Below are 12462 nucleotides of genomic sequence, written 5' to 3' on the forward strand. Positions count from 1 at the left end.
CATTTCATATGAAAACATGCAATAACAAAATGTACCAAGGCTTTGGGGTCACAGCCTGCTCAGCAAGACTCACATTAACACTCTGCTAAGAGGATGGTGGCAAGAGGGAGTAAAAAGCTGTGAGGAGGCGTCATGATATGGTCTGTGTGTTTCCAGAGGGAGCTACCGCAAGCGAGCACAAGGCACTGATGTCAGAGCTGAAGATCCTCATTCACATCGGGAATCACCTCAACGTGGTGAATTTGCTGGGTGCCTGTACCAAACCCAATGGTAAATATCCCAGGACAACAGGCTGTGCCTGCTCTCAGAGATCAGTGCTTGTCGCCCGTGTCCGTTCTGCTGGCCATGTGCGTGACCGCAGGGACATGAGGGGATCTTATCGGTGTGTCTGTGTGCACTTAGGGCAGGTGCCACAGCTCAGCGGGGCTGCACATAACATGAGTCGAGGCAAATTCTGACCATCCCGAGCCCTCACCTCTTCCCCTCAACTTTGGTGTCTTCTCACCAGGTCCACTCATGGTTATTGTTGAGTTCTGCAAGTATGGAAACCTCTCCAACTACCTGCGGACCAAGCGGGAAGGATTCAGTCCTTACAGGGTAAGTAGATTCCTTTGCCCCTAGGGACCTGTCCCATGTCTAGGGAAGGAAGATGTGTAGCCTGAAACATGATCTGACAATAGGACAAAGACACCCTCTGTCTAGCAGCAGATCAACTTTACACAGTAATCTTGGTTCACGTGCACATCAGGGAAGGAATTTCTTTCTGCAATGGAAGATAGGTGCTTCCAGGCCAGAATTACAGTCTAAGAACAGGAAAAGACTGTGCAGCTCGTGGGTGCAGGGGCTACAGTGTGTGTTGCCTGCTGAGGTTTTTGTTTTGGTCTCCTTGCCAGGAGAAGTCTCCCAGGCTGCGTATTCAGGTCCAGTCCATTGTGGAGGCAGTGAGAGCAGACAGGAGGAGTCGTTCTGGGACTAGTGACAGTGCTATCTTCAACCGCTTTCTGATGCACAAGAGCCAGACAGCGCAGCCGATCCAGGAAGGTAATAACTCCAGGCTTGGCAGCAGCTCCTCACCTGGCCCACCAAAAAAATGCCAGACTTGGCTAACTTGGGGAATGGGTAGGGCATGACAGTGGGGAGCTGGGACCCAGCCTTGGAGCTGATCACTCCAAAGTTGCATGGCCATTCCCTGAACAGGGCTATTACAGTCATCTGTTGTCTCTTGTAATAGACTCTCAAAACCCAGAAGGGAGGATTAAATCCCTTTGGATTTTTTTAGTCTAAAGAAAGGAGAATTGAGGGGGATCTCAGTGGGTCCTCCCTAGGACAGGAATGATGAGCTGACCTTCAAAGTCCTTTCCAGCCCTGCTCCCCACAACTCTGAGTGATGTGTGCTGAAGGCTGGACTCATTCTCCTCATACTTGAGCAGGTTCCTGCCATGTGCTTTCTGCCACCTAAGCGGAAAATCCTAGAGGGGAGCTGGTTACTCCAGTTAGCACTGAGGACTAGCTGTATCTCACCAAGAGGCTGGTTGTATCCCACAGTCCTGGAGAGAGGCAAGGAGGAGAAGAGACCGCTCACTGTCTAATCATTTTCTTGTACTCCTGGACAGTGGATGACTTGTGGCAAAGTCCCTTGACAATGGAAGACCTGATCTGCTACAGCTTCCAGGTAGCACGTGGCATGGAGTTCCTGGCATCGCGAAAGGTGAGTTCACCCTTTCCTTTGCTCCCCTCTTCTTTTGTGCATGCCTGACCAAAGAAGGCCTGCCTACAGCCACTTTACAGGTCACACACAGAGAGATTCAGTGATCTGCCTCACACTTTGCAGGAAGTCTGAGATAGCCCTGTGTACACAAAAATGGGAAATTAGTCCTCTTTCATTTTATCCTCTTCTTAACCATCTCCTTTTGAAATTTTTACCTTTAGCTCCTTCCCATTTCCACCATTCCCCCATTACAGGTCAGGTTTGTGAGGGCAGGGGAATGCTCTGCACTTTCTGATGGTGGTTCCTGTCCCTCTGATTTTGCCCCTTCCTCTTCATGTGCCCACAGTGCATCCACAGAGACCTGGCGGCTCGCAATATACTGCTGTCAGAGAACAACGTGGTAAAGATCTGTGACTTTGGCCTGGCCCGGGACATCTACAAGGACCCCGACTATGTCAGGAAAGGCAGTGTGAGTGCCATCTTCTCAAACCCTGTACAGATTAGGCCCCCTTGAGGTATTCATAAACTACTCTGGGGATGGAATAAACTGAGGAAAAGATGAAAAAGGAGGAATGGAACCACTTCTGTGGCTGGGACCAGGAACCATTGGCCCAATGACGTATGTGCTGTCCTCCTCCACCAGCAGACCTCTGTCTCCTTCCTTCTGCCCCTCAGCCTGTCATTAACTTACTCTTTCTTTCTTTATACTCTTTTCTCCCCCTTTCAGTGTCTCCATCCCTCCCTCTGGCCTAACCAAACCTCCATTCCTCCATGGAGAGAGGAGCGGGGCTATCGGCTCTGGTTTGCTTTCATCCCTTTGCTACAAGAAGGGCTGTCATGGGACATGTCCCTGACTGAACGTTTGTGCCTTGCCTCTCCCTCCTGCAGGCCCGTCTCCCACTGAAGTGGATGGCTCCAGAGAGCATCTTCGACAAGGTCTACACTACTCAGAGTGACGTCTGGTCCTTTGGGGTCCTCCTCTGGGAAATCTTCTCACTAGGTGAGTGCTAATGAGGGTCATATGCTGTTGAGGGACACCTCTCTTCCCACATAGCAGCTTGGTGGGTAAGTCTGTGCAGGAGGCCCTGACGCTCTGAAGCACGTCTAAGAAATGATGGGAAGAGACATCAGTGTAGGCAAAAAAAATACGGAGGCCATATCCACCTATGAACAGGGTGATGGGGAGACAGGCATGCAGAGGTGGCCTCCAGCTCACTGAGGCCTGTCTCAGGCAGCACCAAGGACTTGGGCTGTGTATAAGAAGTGACCACATCTCCCAGTGTTTTGGGAAGAAGGGCAGTCTCAGAAGGACTGGTTTCTGATGGCACATTTCATGTTCCCACCCCTCTTCGAACCTCCTTTAGGGGCATCTCCATACCCTGGAGTCCAGATCAATGAGGAGTTCTGCCAGAGGCTCAAAGATGGTACCAGGATGAGAGCCCCAGAGTACGCCACAGCAGAAATGTGAGTCAGAAACCGTATGGATCCCAGCATTGGTCACAGCAGAGCCCTCTGTGGGATGGTAGAAACCTCCCAGATCCCAGCATGGGGCGGGACAGGCCGCTCTGTGGGATGCAAAGACCTTTCAGCCAGGGTGGAGGATGAGCCAACACATCCTTCACTCCAGGCAGCTGCCTGGAGGGCAAGCCAGATGGGTTCAAATCAGAGCTATCTAGGTACCCTTGCATACCCACCCTGGGATGGGTCTGTAAGTGGGCAATGTGCTTTCCTGCTCTGAAGGTATCAGAGGTGTCTGAATTAGCTCCTTGTGCACTGTTATATTCAGTGCATAATGAACCACCCCCCTTCCAGTAGGTCCACATGGCCAATGTGCTGGGGGGCGCCGAGCTTTCCTTCACAGTGCAGGTACATGCTGTCCCAGTGGGCACCACGCGGGTGGGAGCTGCAGAGTTGGGTAGGAGAGGGTTTCTGTGGCATAAAACCAGCATCTCTTCTTGGCAGTTACCGTATAATGCTGAGCTGCTGGCATGGTGATCCCAAGGAGAGACCAACTTTCTCCGACCTGGTGGAAATACTGGGGAACCTTCTTCAGGAAAACGTCCAGCAGGTGAAAACCTCTCTGTGTCCCTGCTCAGCTCCAGACAGCTCTTTCTTCTCCCACTGCTAGCTCCCTTGCTGTGCCCTCCTCTGACTCCCTGGCCAATGCAATCAATACCTTTGCATAGGCCAAGGGATAACACAGGGTTTCTTGGATCAGAGAGGTCTGTTTCCCAGAGCTACTGGAGAGCTCATTTCTGTGGTAGCCCTCCCACTGCATCCTAATATAGCTCCACTCCTTGCAGGGCGGGTACCCTCTTAGTCGTCATTCCAGTATTTCCATCCTAATCCCCAGATGATTATTTGAAATTTTTTGGCTGAGTCAAGGCGCTGGCACTCCTGCCTCCCACATGCCCACATAATGAAAACCAGGACTTCACCAGGGTTTCTGAAACTCTATCCTCAGATCTAAATGTCAGGGCCATGTGAACCAAACAACTGTTCCATTACAGCAGTCAGATATACAAATTTCTCTGAAACTATTACTAATCACTGCCATGCAGTAACTCACCAGGACTTTTAACTGCAATGAGCATGCAGCTCTGATTTTAACATTTTCTTGATGTTCTATTTCATAAGATGATAGCTAAATGTTTAAATATGAGTACTGTCTCATCCTGATGTCCCTGATTTTAGCTTTTCAGCACTGGATCCCAGCATAGGCATGACTAAGCCATAATGATGTGCCCCCAAGCACAGTGCTCTGTCTATGTAGGCTAGAGAACTGTAGGTGCCGTAGGACTGAGTTGTTTTCCTGCTCACACACACCTCCATGCACCTGGAACACTTGCAGCTACTTAACGCAGAGGGCACAGAAATCTCCAGCCAGATATTTTGTCCCAGAGAAACAAAAGACAAACCAGAAATTTTCCTCCCCAGCTCTTGACAGCTTCTGCTTGTAGAGCCCTTTCTTTTGGGAAAGCCCTCCCCTTCTTGTAAGGCCACTCATTGTTCTTCCTACCAGGAAGGGAAGGATTACATCCCGCTGAACGATTCTCACAGCTCGGAAGATGATGGTTTCTCCCAGGTGCCTTCCTCTGCCCAGCAAAACTCAGATGAAGAGGATTTTGACATGAGGATACGCTGCCACAGCCTAGCAGCAAGGTGAATCCCCTCTGAAAAGGGCAGAGAGAGCCCAGCAGGCAGCCAGCAGCCTGAGACATAAGGGAGCCTGAGGGATATGGGGTGAACCCAGTAGCAAGAGGTTGGAAGAAATCCCAGGTGATCAGGTGTGATCCAAGCATTTAGGCCATAGCATCTTGCTTATAAAAGCAAAATCACTTTCCTTTGCTGATGAGAAAGAGCCCTTGATGTGTCAGCCTATGGCATTCCTTCTCCTGCCTCCAGCTACGCTGCCAGAGCATCATGTCCCACTAAAGGCATTATGGCCCATCAGGTAGATGAGGAAAGAAGGTGTCAGCTGCCCTTCTGCTAGTGCAGGAGCTTCATCCTAGCTGTTCCTAACTAACCCAAACAATTAGGGCTAGGCTTCTCATCTCTGGGGAGCTGTGGTAGTGTGATGCCTGGGATCTATATGACATTACTCTGCTTATCCAGAGTGGAGAATTAATCAGGGCCTGATACGATCAGGAAGTCTGGGTGCTCCCCACTGCAGAAGAAGTATGGGGTTAAGAGGCCTAAGGTGACCCTATTCCCCTCGCAAAATCCACCATGTGCCTCCCTGCATACTTTGGTTGCACGGAGGAGGTTGGGTTCAGGTCCTGTTTATTCAGGACATTGACTCTGTTGGTTTTACTGAATACAGTATGCTTCTGTCAGCAGATACTACAACTGTGTCTCGTTCCCTGGTTGTTTGACGGGAGGAAATCAGATCAGGTGTCCATCCAGGATAAAGACATTTGAAGAGTTTCCCATGACACATACAATGTACAAGGCACACCCGGTAAGTAGCATCTGAGTGAGGTTGAGCAGGGGGCAAAGAAATGTTCAGCTGTTTCCTGACACCTTTGCTGTTAAGATCATGGAAGGAAGATCACTCCTATCTAATGTCAGTCTGTCTGTGTCATTCCTGTTCAGTCCGTCCAGTCCTATGCACATTCATTTCTCCACCTGGCACATAGGGGTTTCTCTACAGCACAGCTGGTACTGCCTGAGTGTGAAATAGGGAGGTTAGATCTACAAGCAAGGACTATAAAGGACCGCAGAGAAGAGACTGCTCTTCATCCTTCTCAAATCTGTAAACATGGCCTGGTTAAGCATACTGAAATCCAGCCAGGACTAGGTAAATCCAGAGCACTTGTCTGCACCTCTCCTATCTTGACCCACATGGCAGTGTGCAGTAGGAGCCCTCTTGGCCTCTCTGAACTGGGCTGGTACTTATATCTTCTACAGTGGCAAAACTTAAGTCATCCCCTTAGTCTCAGAGGAAAATCTCACCTCTCACAGATTTGACGGTAATATATCTTCCAGGCAGGGAGCACTCTTTTTTTCCCCCAAAGTGGCACTGAACTGCACACACAAATCCTACCTTTGTATATACTGCTTTTAAGAAGGCACCTAAGAAAATCCGTTCCAGCAAGACCATGGAGCCTGCTGGTAAAGTGCCCCTACTCCTTTTTTCCCATCACAGATATACATGATCTCATCTCCTGAATGATTCTTCCTCCCTTCCCACTCTGATCAGCCGACAGGGATGTTACTGATAACTCCTGTTGCTTCCTTCCAGGACAATCAAACAGACAGTGGGATGGTTCTGGCATCTGAGGAATTTGAGAGGATAGAAAACCGACACAGAAAAGAAGGTGGATTCAGGTACTCCTTAAGTCTAGCCACTCAGACCTCCCTGCTGCCAAATGCAGTGAGACCAGGAGGCAGCTCTCGGTGTCGCCCCATAGGGTATGCCTTTTGGGGCTCTCAGCAGCAGCAGGGCTGTGGGCCCTGAGCCAGATAAGTCCATGCACACATTAACAAGAGGCAAAACGCATGAAGAACAGACCTGCCTGCTGCTTCCTAGGGTTTCAAAATATAAACTGTGCACATTCAACTGATCAAAACATGTTCCACAGGGTATGAGAATGTGTCTGTTAAGATAATGAGGCACAGTGGAGTGATGGTGTTAATAGGACTCTTAATGCTTATTGACATTTTCTGGTGAAATGTGTCAGGGCTTGTTCAAGCAGTGGCAGGTGGGATGGAGGGGAACTGTGCGCAGGTGGGAGGGCGGGAACCGGGGCGCCTGCCACTCCCCTCCCCCAGCCCTGACCCATGTGGTACAAGGCCCCAGTGTGGCATTGCAGGGATCATACAGGCCTTAGGACTTCCCACATGCCAGTACTGAGCCTGGCAGGTCAAGCTGGTGCTCTTGGGGCCGAGGATGTTATGGATGGTTATGTCCTTGCCCCAGGCTTGGAAACTGGGTGAGAACCTGTCCAGGTCATCTCTGCTTGGAACCTTGTCTCCATGACAGTGTGTTGAGCGAGCAATGTCAGCTCATGAGTAGACAAGGCCAGTCCCAAGCCTCTTCCTTACCTCCTCTGCCTCCCAATATCAGATCAGACTGGTCATTGTCTTTTCCCTTAGCCATAGCCCTGTGGCCTCTCTGCTGTTGTATCAGACTGTCTCCTGCTTCTTGTCCTTGTCCTCTTTTCCCTAAGGCACATTCCCATTGTCTCCTACACCATGGGCTACCTGGCGTCCTGTCTCCTGGAAAACACTGCCCTTAAACCTCTCCTTGAATGTGTCCCTGCCCTTGCTCTTGTGACTTCTTGCCAGTCACCTGGTATTGGCAGGCGCTGAGATGGGGTTGCTGATTTCCTCCCACATCTTCTTCATCATCTTCCTTTGTTTCCTTTCCCCCATCCTGGCTGTTGGTTTGTATCAGTTTCTGTTACTCCTGCCAGGTCTAGGAGCAATTGAGGCAATGTCTCTTGTCTCTCCCTGCTCATTGGGGTCCCAACCCTTCCCTGGGCTTCCCAAAGGTATCTAGAAGAGCTGAAATAACTCTGTCGCCAAGTTATGTGCAGATTTTTCACAAAACATACGGGCTGTGCTTAGGTTTAGAGCAAGGCCTGGTGGTGTGCTTTGAAATGGAGGTGTAGGTCCATTCCTGACCCTGCCTCTGCCCCGTGCATTAGCAGATGATGTTTTCTGAAGCTGGGATCTCTCTAAGCAGGACAGAGGCCTTCCAGAAGTGCTCAGATTGATCTTCTGTGTCTCTCTCCCTCACAGCAGTAAAGGGCCCAGCCGAACTGCGGAGCTGCCAGGAGAACAGTCAGACCTGCGGGGCAGATGTCGGCCGTTGTACGGGTCCCAAGTCGGAGGCCAGACTTTTTACAACAGTGAATACGGGGAGCTGTCAGAACACTCTGAGGACGGCAGCTGCACCCCGCCTGGAGAGGGGGCCAGTCCCCCCACTCTCCATGCTTCCTTCTTCTCTGAGCAGTACTAATGGCATCAGGCCCTGGAGGCGCCTGCCGAGGCATCTCCTCTCACCCTCCAGGCACTTCATCAGGGTCACTCAGAGCTTCTCCTTCAACCTATGCCCAACCCCAGCAGGGAACCTACCCCAAACGGATGGGGAACACTGATGTCCTTGGAACCGCAGCATGATGGCCCACGCAGCACCTCCAGCTGCAGCTTCCCCATGCCGGGACTGGAGAGAGCACCTCACTGATTCCTGACATTTCTTTTCTTCCTGTGGCTCAGACAGATGCATTCTGCCAGCGAGTGGGTGCCTGTGTTCAGCACTACAGCACCTTCTGCCTAGCATCCAGCCTCCACTCAGATCAGCTTCCCATTCAGAAAGCCCATTTCAGGTCAGATATAAATAGATCTGTCTTAGTCTCAAGCTTCTTCCTGGTGTGCAGCCTGAATGTTTTTCCTTGGATTGCTTCCTCCTCTTCTCCTCATGATGTCAGCTGCTGAGCTGCAGAGCAGAATCAAAGGGAAGAAATCCCTAGTGGTATTAGCAGCAAGAGCAGGACATTTTAAAGAGGTGTATGGAGAGATCCCGAGGGATCTTTGTAAATGTTCATACACATTCATTCTGGGTAAGTGCCAGCTTCTCCATCTCCTGTGCAAGCAACACCCACACCCCTCTCATCTCTGCTGGGGGGAAACCTGTCAATCTGCCTTATCATCAGGATTATTTTAGCCATCTCAACACATCTAGTGCTGAGTAGGTCATCAGCTGATGGCTAGAGTCCTGCCAGTGAGATAAATAGCAACTCTTTTTGCAGGCCCTGTGCAAAACAGGGTTTTATATACTCTGTACTGGGAGCAGGTTACTCACAGGTCTGCTGCTCTCGCCTTCTTCCCCTTCTCCCAGAGCAGTGCTGAGATAATTTGTTGCTCGAGTGAGAAATTAAAGCAAAGCTGTGTTAATTTCAGCTGGCTTCTAAACACAGAGCGAAAATGGGTTGTTTGCTGGGAGGAAAAGGATCAAAGTGGTAGGGAGTGAAATGTTTATTTTCAAGTTGCTGCAAGGGTTTTGGAAACAATGGAAGGAACAGAGCTCCAGCAATGAGGTGCCCTGGACTGCATACCCTTGTGTGTTGGCATCACTGAGCACATGGAGGGCAGCACCTGGCCAGGGCTCAAGCCCCAATTCTCCTGGACGGACAGTTCTGCACCATGAGCTTTCCTGCCGCCCTAGTTCCCTGGCTCTAAGGAGGCACTCTCTGCCAAACGTGCTCCTCTCCAGTTTCTGTTGCAGAGCCGCCAGCACAATGTACCTGTCTCTGGGGAATTGAGAAACATTTATTTGCTTGAGGAAACATTTCATCACTTGGGCCTTTTGTTTCTGAAAGATATCATGTGAATTCAGAGCTCTGGGGAACCTCTGCAGCCCCTCTCTACAGATGTCTCTGCTGCTGCCTCACCACTTCCCACCTACTTCTTTCCATCCTGCTCACAATCCGAGAGCTCAGCCACAGAGCACGGTCACGTCACCGTCAGAGGAGTCTGGGTGAAGAGGCTCGTCTGAACAGCTTGTCATCACTCTTCCACATGCCCATGGCTGGCAGAGCTCCTCGCACCAGGGCATCTCAGCACCGGGGAGTTTCTGCTTGCAGGCCACACCTCTGCGCACAGAGCCAAGGGTTTGGTTTGGACTTTTAAAATTGTGTTTCCTGTCAGATGTACTGCTTTCCCAAACTGTATTTCTTTTCCAGCAGAGGGTTTTACGCGTTTCCTGACGTGAGCCTGTGAGTCCTTACGGATGATTTTCCCAAGTTTTAATTATAGTTCTCCACACAAGTGTAATGGGGAGATTTATTTAGCACATGGGAAAAGCATGGCTGTCATTCAGATTCTCTAAGCCTGTGCAGAGCGCCCAATGTTCCCCTCCCTTTTTGTGTCAGCAGGATAACATGGCTGTGATTTCCATGGCAAAAAGAGGCACAAAACCGGACCAGCCTGAGCCAAACTGGCTCAGGACGTGGAATTGGAAACTGCATGTTACAATGAATTCCCTGACTTCTACTGGTGTCCCCTGAAGTTGCCAGGAATTTAAGCATCTTTAAGTAATTGTTATGACTCAGTAAGAATCCTCTGGCAGGAGATGCTGGAGAGCCAGGCCAAGGAAGTAGGACAGCCAATGGGGTATAGGCCAGACCAAATTCTCCTGCCCTCATCTTGCCCTGGTTTTTGAACTGGTGGTTTCCTTGACAGAAGGCTGCATGTGCCCCATGCTGCTGGGGGTCTTCACCGGCATTCACATGGGTGGAAGGTGACAGACAGCTGAGCTAAATTCAGGCTGCTCGCTTGGTGATGTTTATCCGCAGGACCCAGGCTCCCTTGTTTCCAGTGCTTCACAAACAGTTCTCTGCCTGGAAACACAGCCCCGTCTGAGAGAGGGCCCAAGAAAGAGGCCTATAAATTAAAAAATAGTTGAAACACAGAATTCCAAAGTAGCTGCAAGTCCTTGTCCACATGTGAGGGATAGAAACGTACTAGCAAAGCGCGACACTTGCAGGGCACTGGCAGGATTCCTCAGCAGAAATGGGACAGAGGCATCTGAGTGCCCTGGCTGGCTGTCAGCACTCCCAACTAGCCAGGAGAGCTGCACTTTGTCTCTAGGTTCAGCCGTAAATTGCTCACAAGCATCCTTGTGGAAAAGGGTTACTTCATCAGAGCCATTGTTAACAATCCCCTCCTTCACTCTAGGGAAAGCACTGGTGTGACATCTGATTTTTGAACTTTCAAATCATTTAACTCCACAGAAGTTTATTTTCTCTTTTTTGCACCGTCTTGATGGGGGGGTGGAATCAGATCCTATTGTATCTGCGTCAACAGCATTGCATGAACAATGCAGCCATGATACGAGCAAACGCTGGCTCCTCTTCAGATGCTCCTGCTGATGAAGAACAATTGTAGTGTGGGATATTGAAGAGCTGTTGAGACAATTGTACTTTCACTCTCTTAAAAGTATACTAAAATTAGAGTGTACAACCCTGATACTCTTCCCCACACTCTTGCATTATTTCTGGCATTTTTTTTTTACAGTCTCCAGATAAGCATGAGCATGAAATGAAGCTGGTCTGTTTTGGTTTTAAGATGTGAGGCAACAGTGTTGTCTGTCTTTCCACAGCGACAAGGGAATATTTAAACTTTTAAAACCCAGGGTTCGATAATTGTGCCTGCTCCGTTCACAATGCACTCTCTGTTGTGTTTTGTTTGAGCTTTTTACTGGAACTCAACATTGAAGCTAAGCTATTTATCATCATCCTCCTTTAAAATGACTGTTCCCAGTCTATGCGCAGTCTCATTTTCCCTTACAAAGTGTTGGTGTTGAGAGGACATTCCTCCCTCATGAAAACAAAGTGTTGGGTCCCCTACTTGCAAATACACATGTGTCTCTGAAGAAAAACCTGTGTATCAAGTAACACTTCATTTATATTGCAATATTTTAACCTGGTACCTGTTGTTGCTACAGCAGCATTCAATGTTTCAGTGGGCTGCCTTCGAAGCAAGTAGGTTACAACATGGGTTATGTGCGAGTACAAAAGTGTGGTCTGTGTGTGTGAGTGAGTGTTTTGTGGGTGAGTGTTTGGGTGTTTGCACGTGCGAAGTTTTCCTACCAGTGAGCGTATGTGAGTGTTTATAACTCACGTTGAGTCTTGTCTCTGGAAGTTCACGGTTATATATCAAACCAGTTAGAACACTGCTTTCTTTCCTCTCCTCCTATAGTACTTGTTATCCTTTGTTATTAAGAGTTTTGTTGTAATATCTAAATGTGAAAATGAATAAAGTCATAACTGGCAGCTGCTCTCTGGTTCCTGGAGGCCACCGCTGCCCGCGGGTGCTGCAGCACTCTGCTCCCGGCTCCCCACGCAGCACCGGGCAGCCCGACTCTGGCCCAAGCAATTAGCACATTTTGGTTTTATTATTTTTGCTTTCGTGTCCCTTTGCATTTCTCCGCATCCTCTAGGAAACAGCTGGCCTTTGTGGCATTTCCATCCAGGATGAAACTCGGTCTTTTCTCATGATGAAGCCGGATATGCTTTGGTTAAGCCTGCTGACAGGAGCAGGCGGCCCAGTGCCCAGCCCTTCACGCCGCCACCATCTCCCCCACATCCGCGACCCTTCCTCGCTGCCTCGGCCCCGGGGGTTTGGGACCCCACGGCCCCTCTTGCCCTCCTTCACCACACAGCGGTGACGGGCGCCGGGAGGGACCGACGGCGGCGGAGCCCCCCCAGGACACCCCCTTCTCCTCAGCGCATGGAGCCGCCTCACCC

General features: G+C 50.0%; 1 protein-coding gene across 1 annotated transcript in view; it reads left to right on the plus strand.

Annotated features, from left to right (window-relative positions):
- FLT4 (fms-related tyrosine kinase 4) overlaps positions 1-11970 on the plus strand; it is a 27063-nt gene extending 15093 nt beyond the window's left edge. Inside the window, exons 15-26 of the mRNA XM_009322654.1 lie at positions 157-270; positions 509-597; positions 894-1041; positions 1614-1708; positions 2055-2177; positions 2597-2708; positions 3073-3172; positions 3671-3776; positions 4731-4870; positions 5549-5669; positions 6453-6538; positions 7955-11970. Coding sequence (XP_009320929.1) covers positions 157-270; positions 509-597; positions 894-1041; positions 1614-1708; positions 2055-2177; positions 2597-2708; positions 3073-3172; positions 3671-3776; positions 4731-4870; positions 5549-5669; positions 6453-6538; positions 7955-8174 — 1454 coding nt within the window. The 3' untranslated portion in view covers positions 8175-11970. The remainder of the gene's footprint in view (positions 1-156; positions 271-508; positions 598-893; positions 1042-1613; positions 1709-2054; positions 2178-2596; positions 2709-3072; positions 3173-3670; positions 3777-4730; positions 4871-5548; positions 5670-6452; positions 6539-7954) is intronic.
- Positions 11971-12462: the final 492 nt, after the last annotated feature.

Source organism: Pygoscelis adeliae, unplaced genomic scaffold (genome assembly GCF_000699105.1).
Source record: "Pygoscelis adeliae isolate BGI_AS28 unplaced genomic scaffold, ASM69910v1 Scaffold34, whole genome shotgun sequence".
NCBI lineage: Eukaryota > Metazoa > Chordata > Aves > Sphenisciformes > Spheniscidae > Pygoscelis > Pygoscelis adeliae.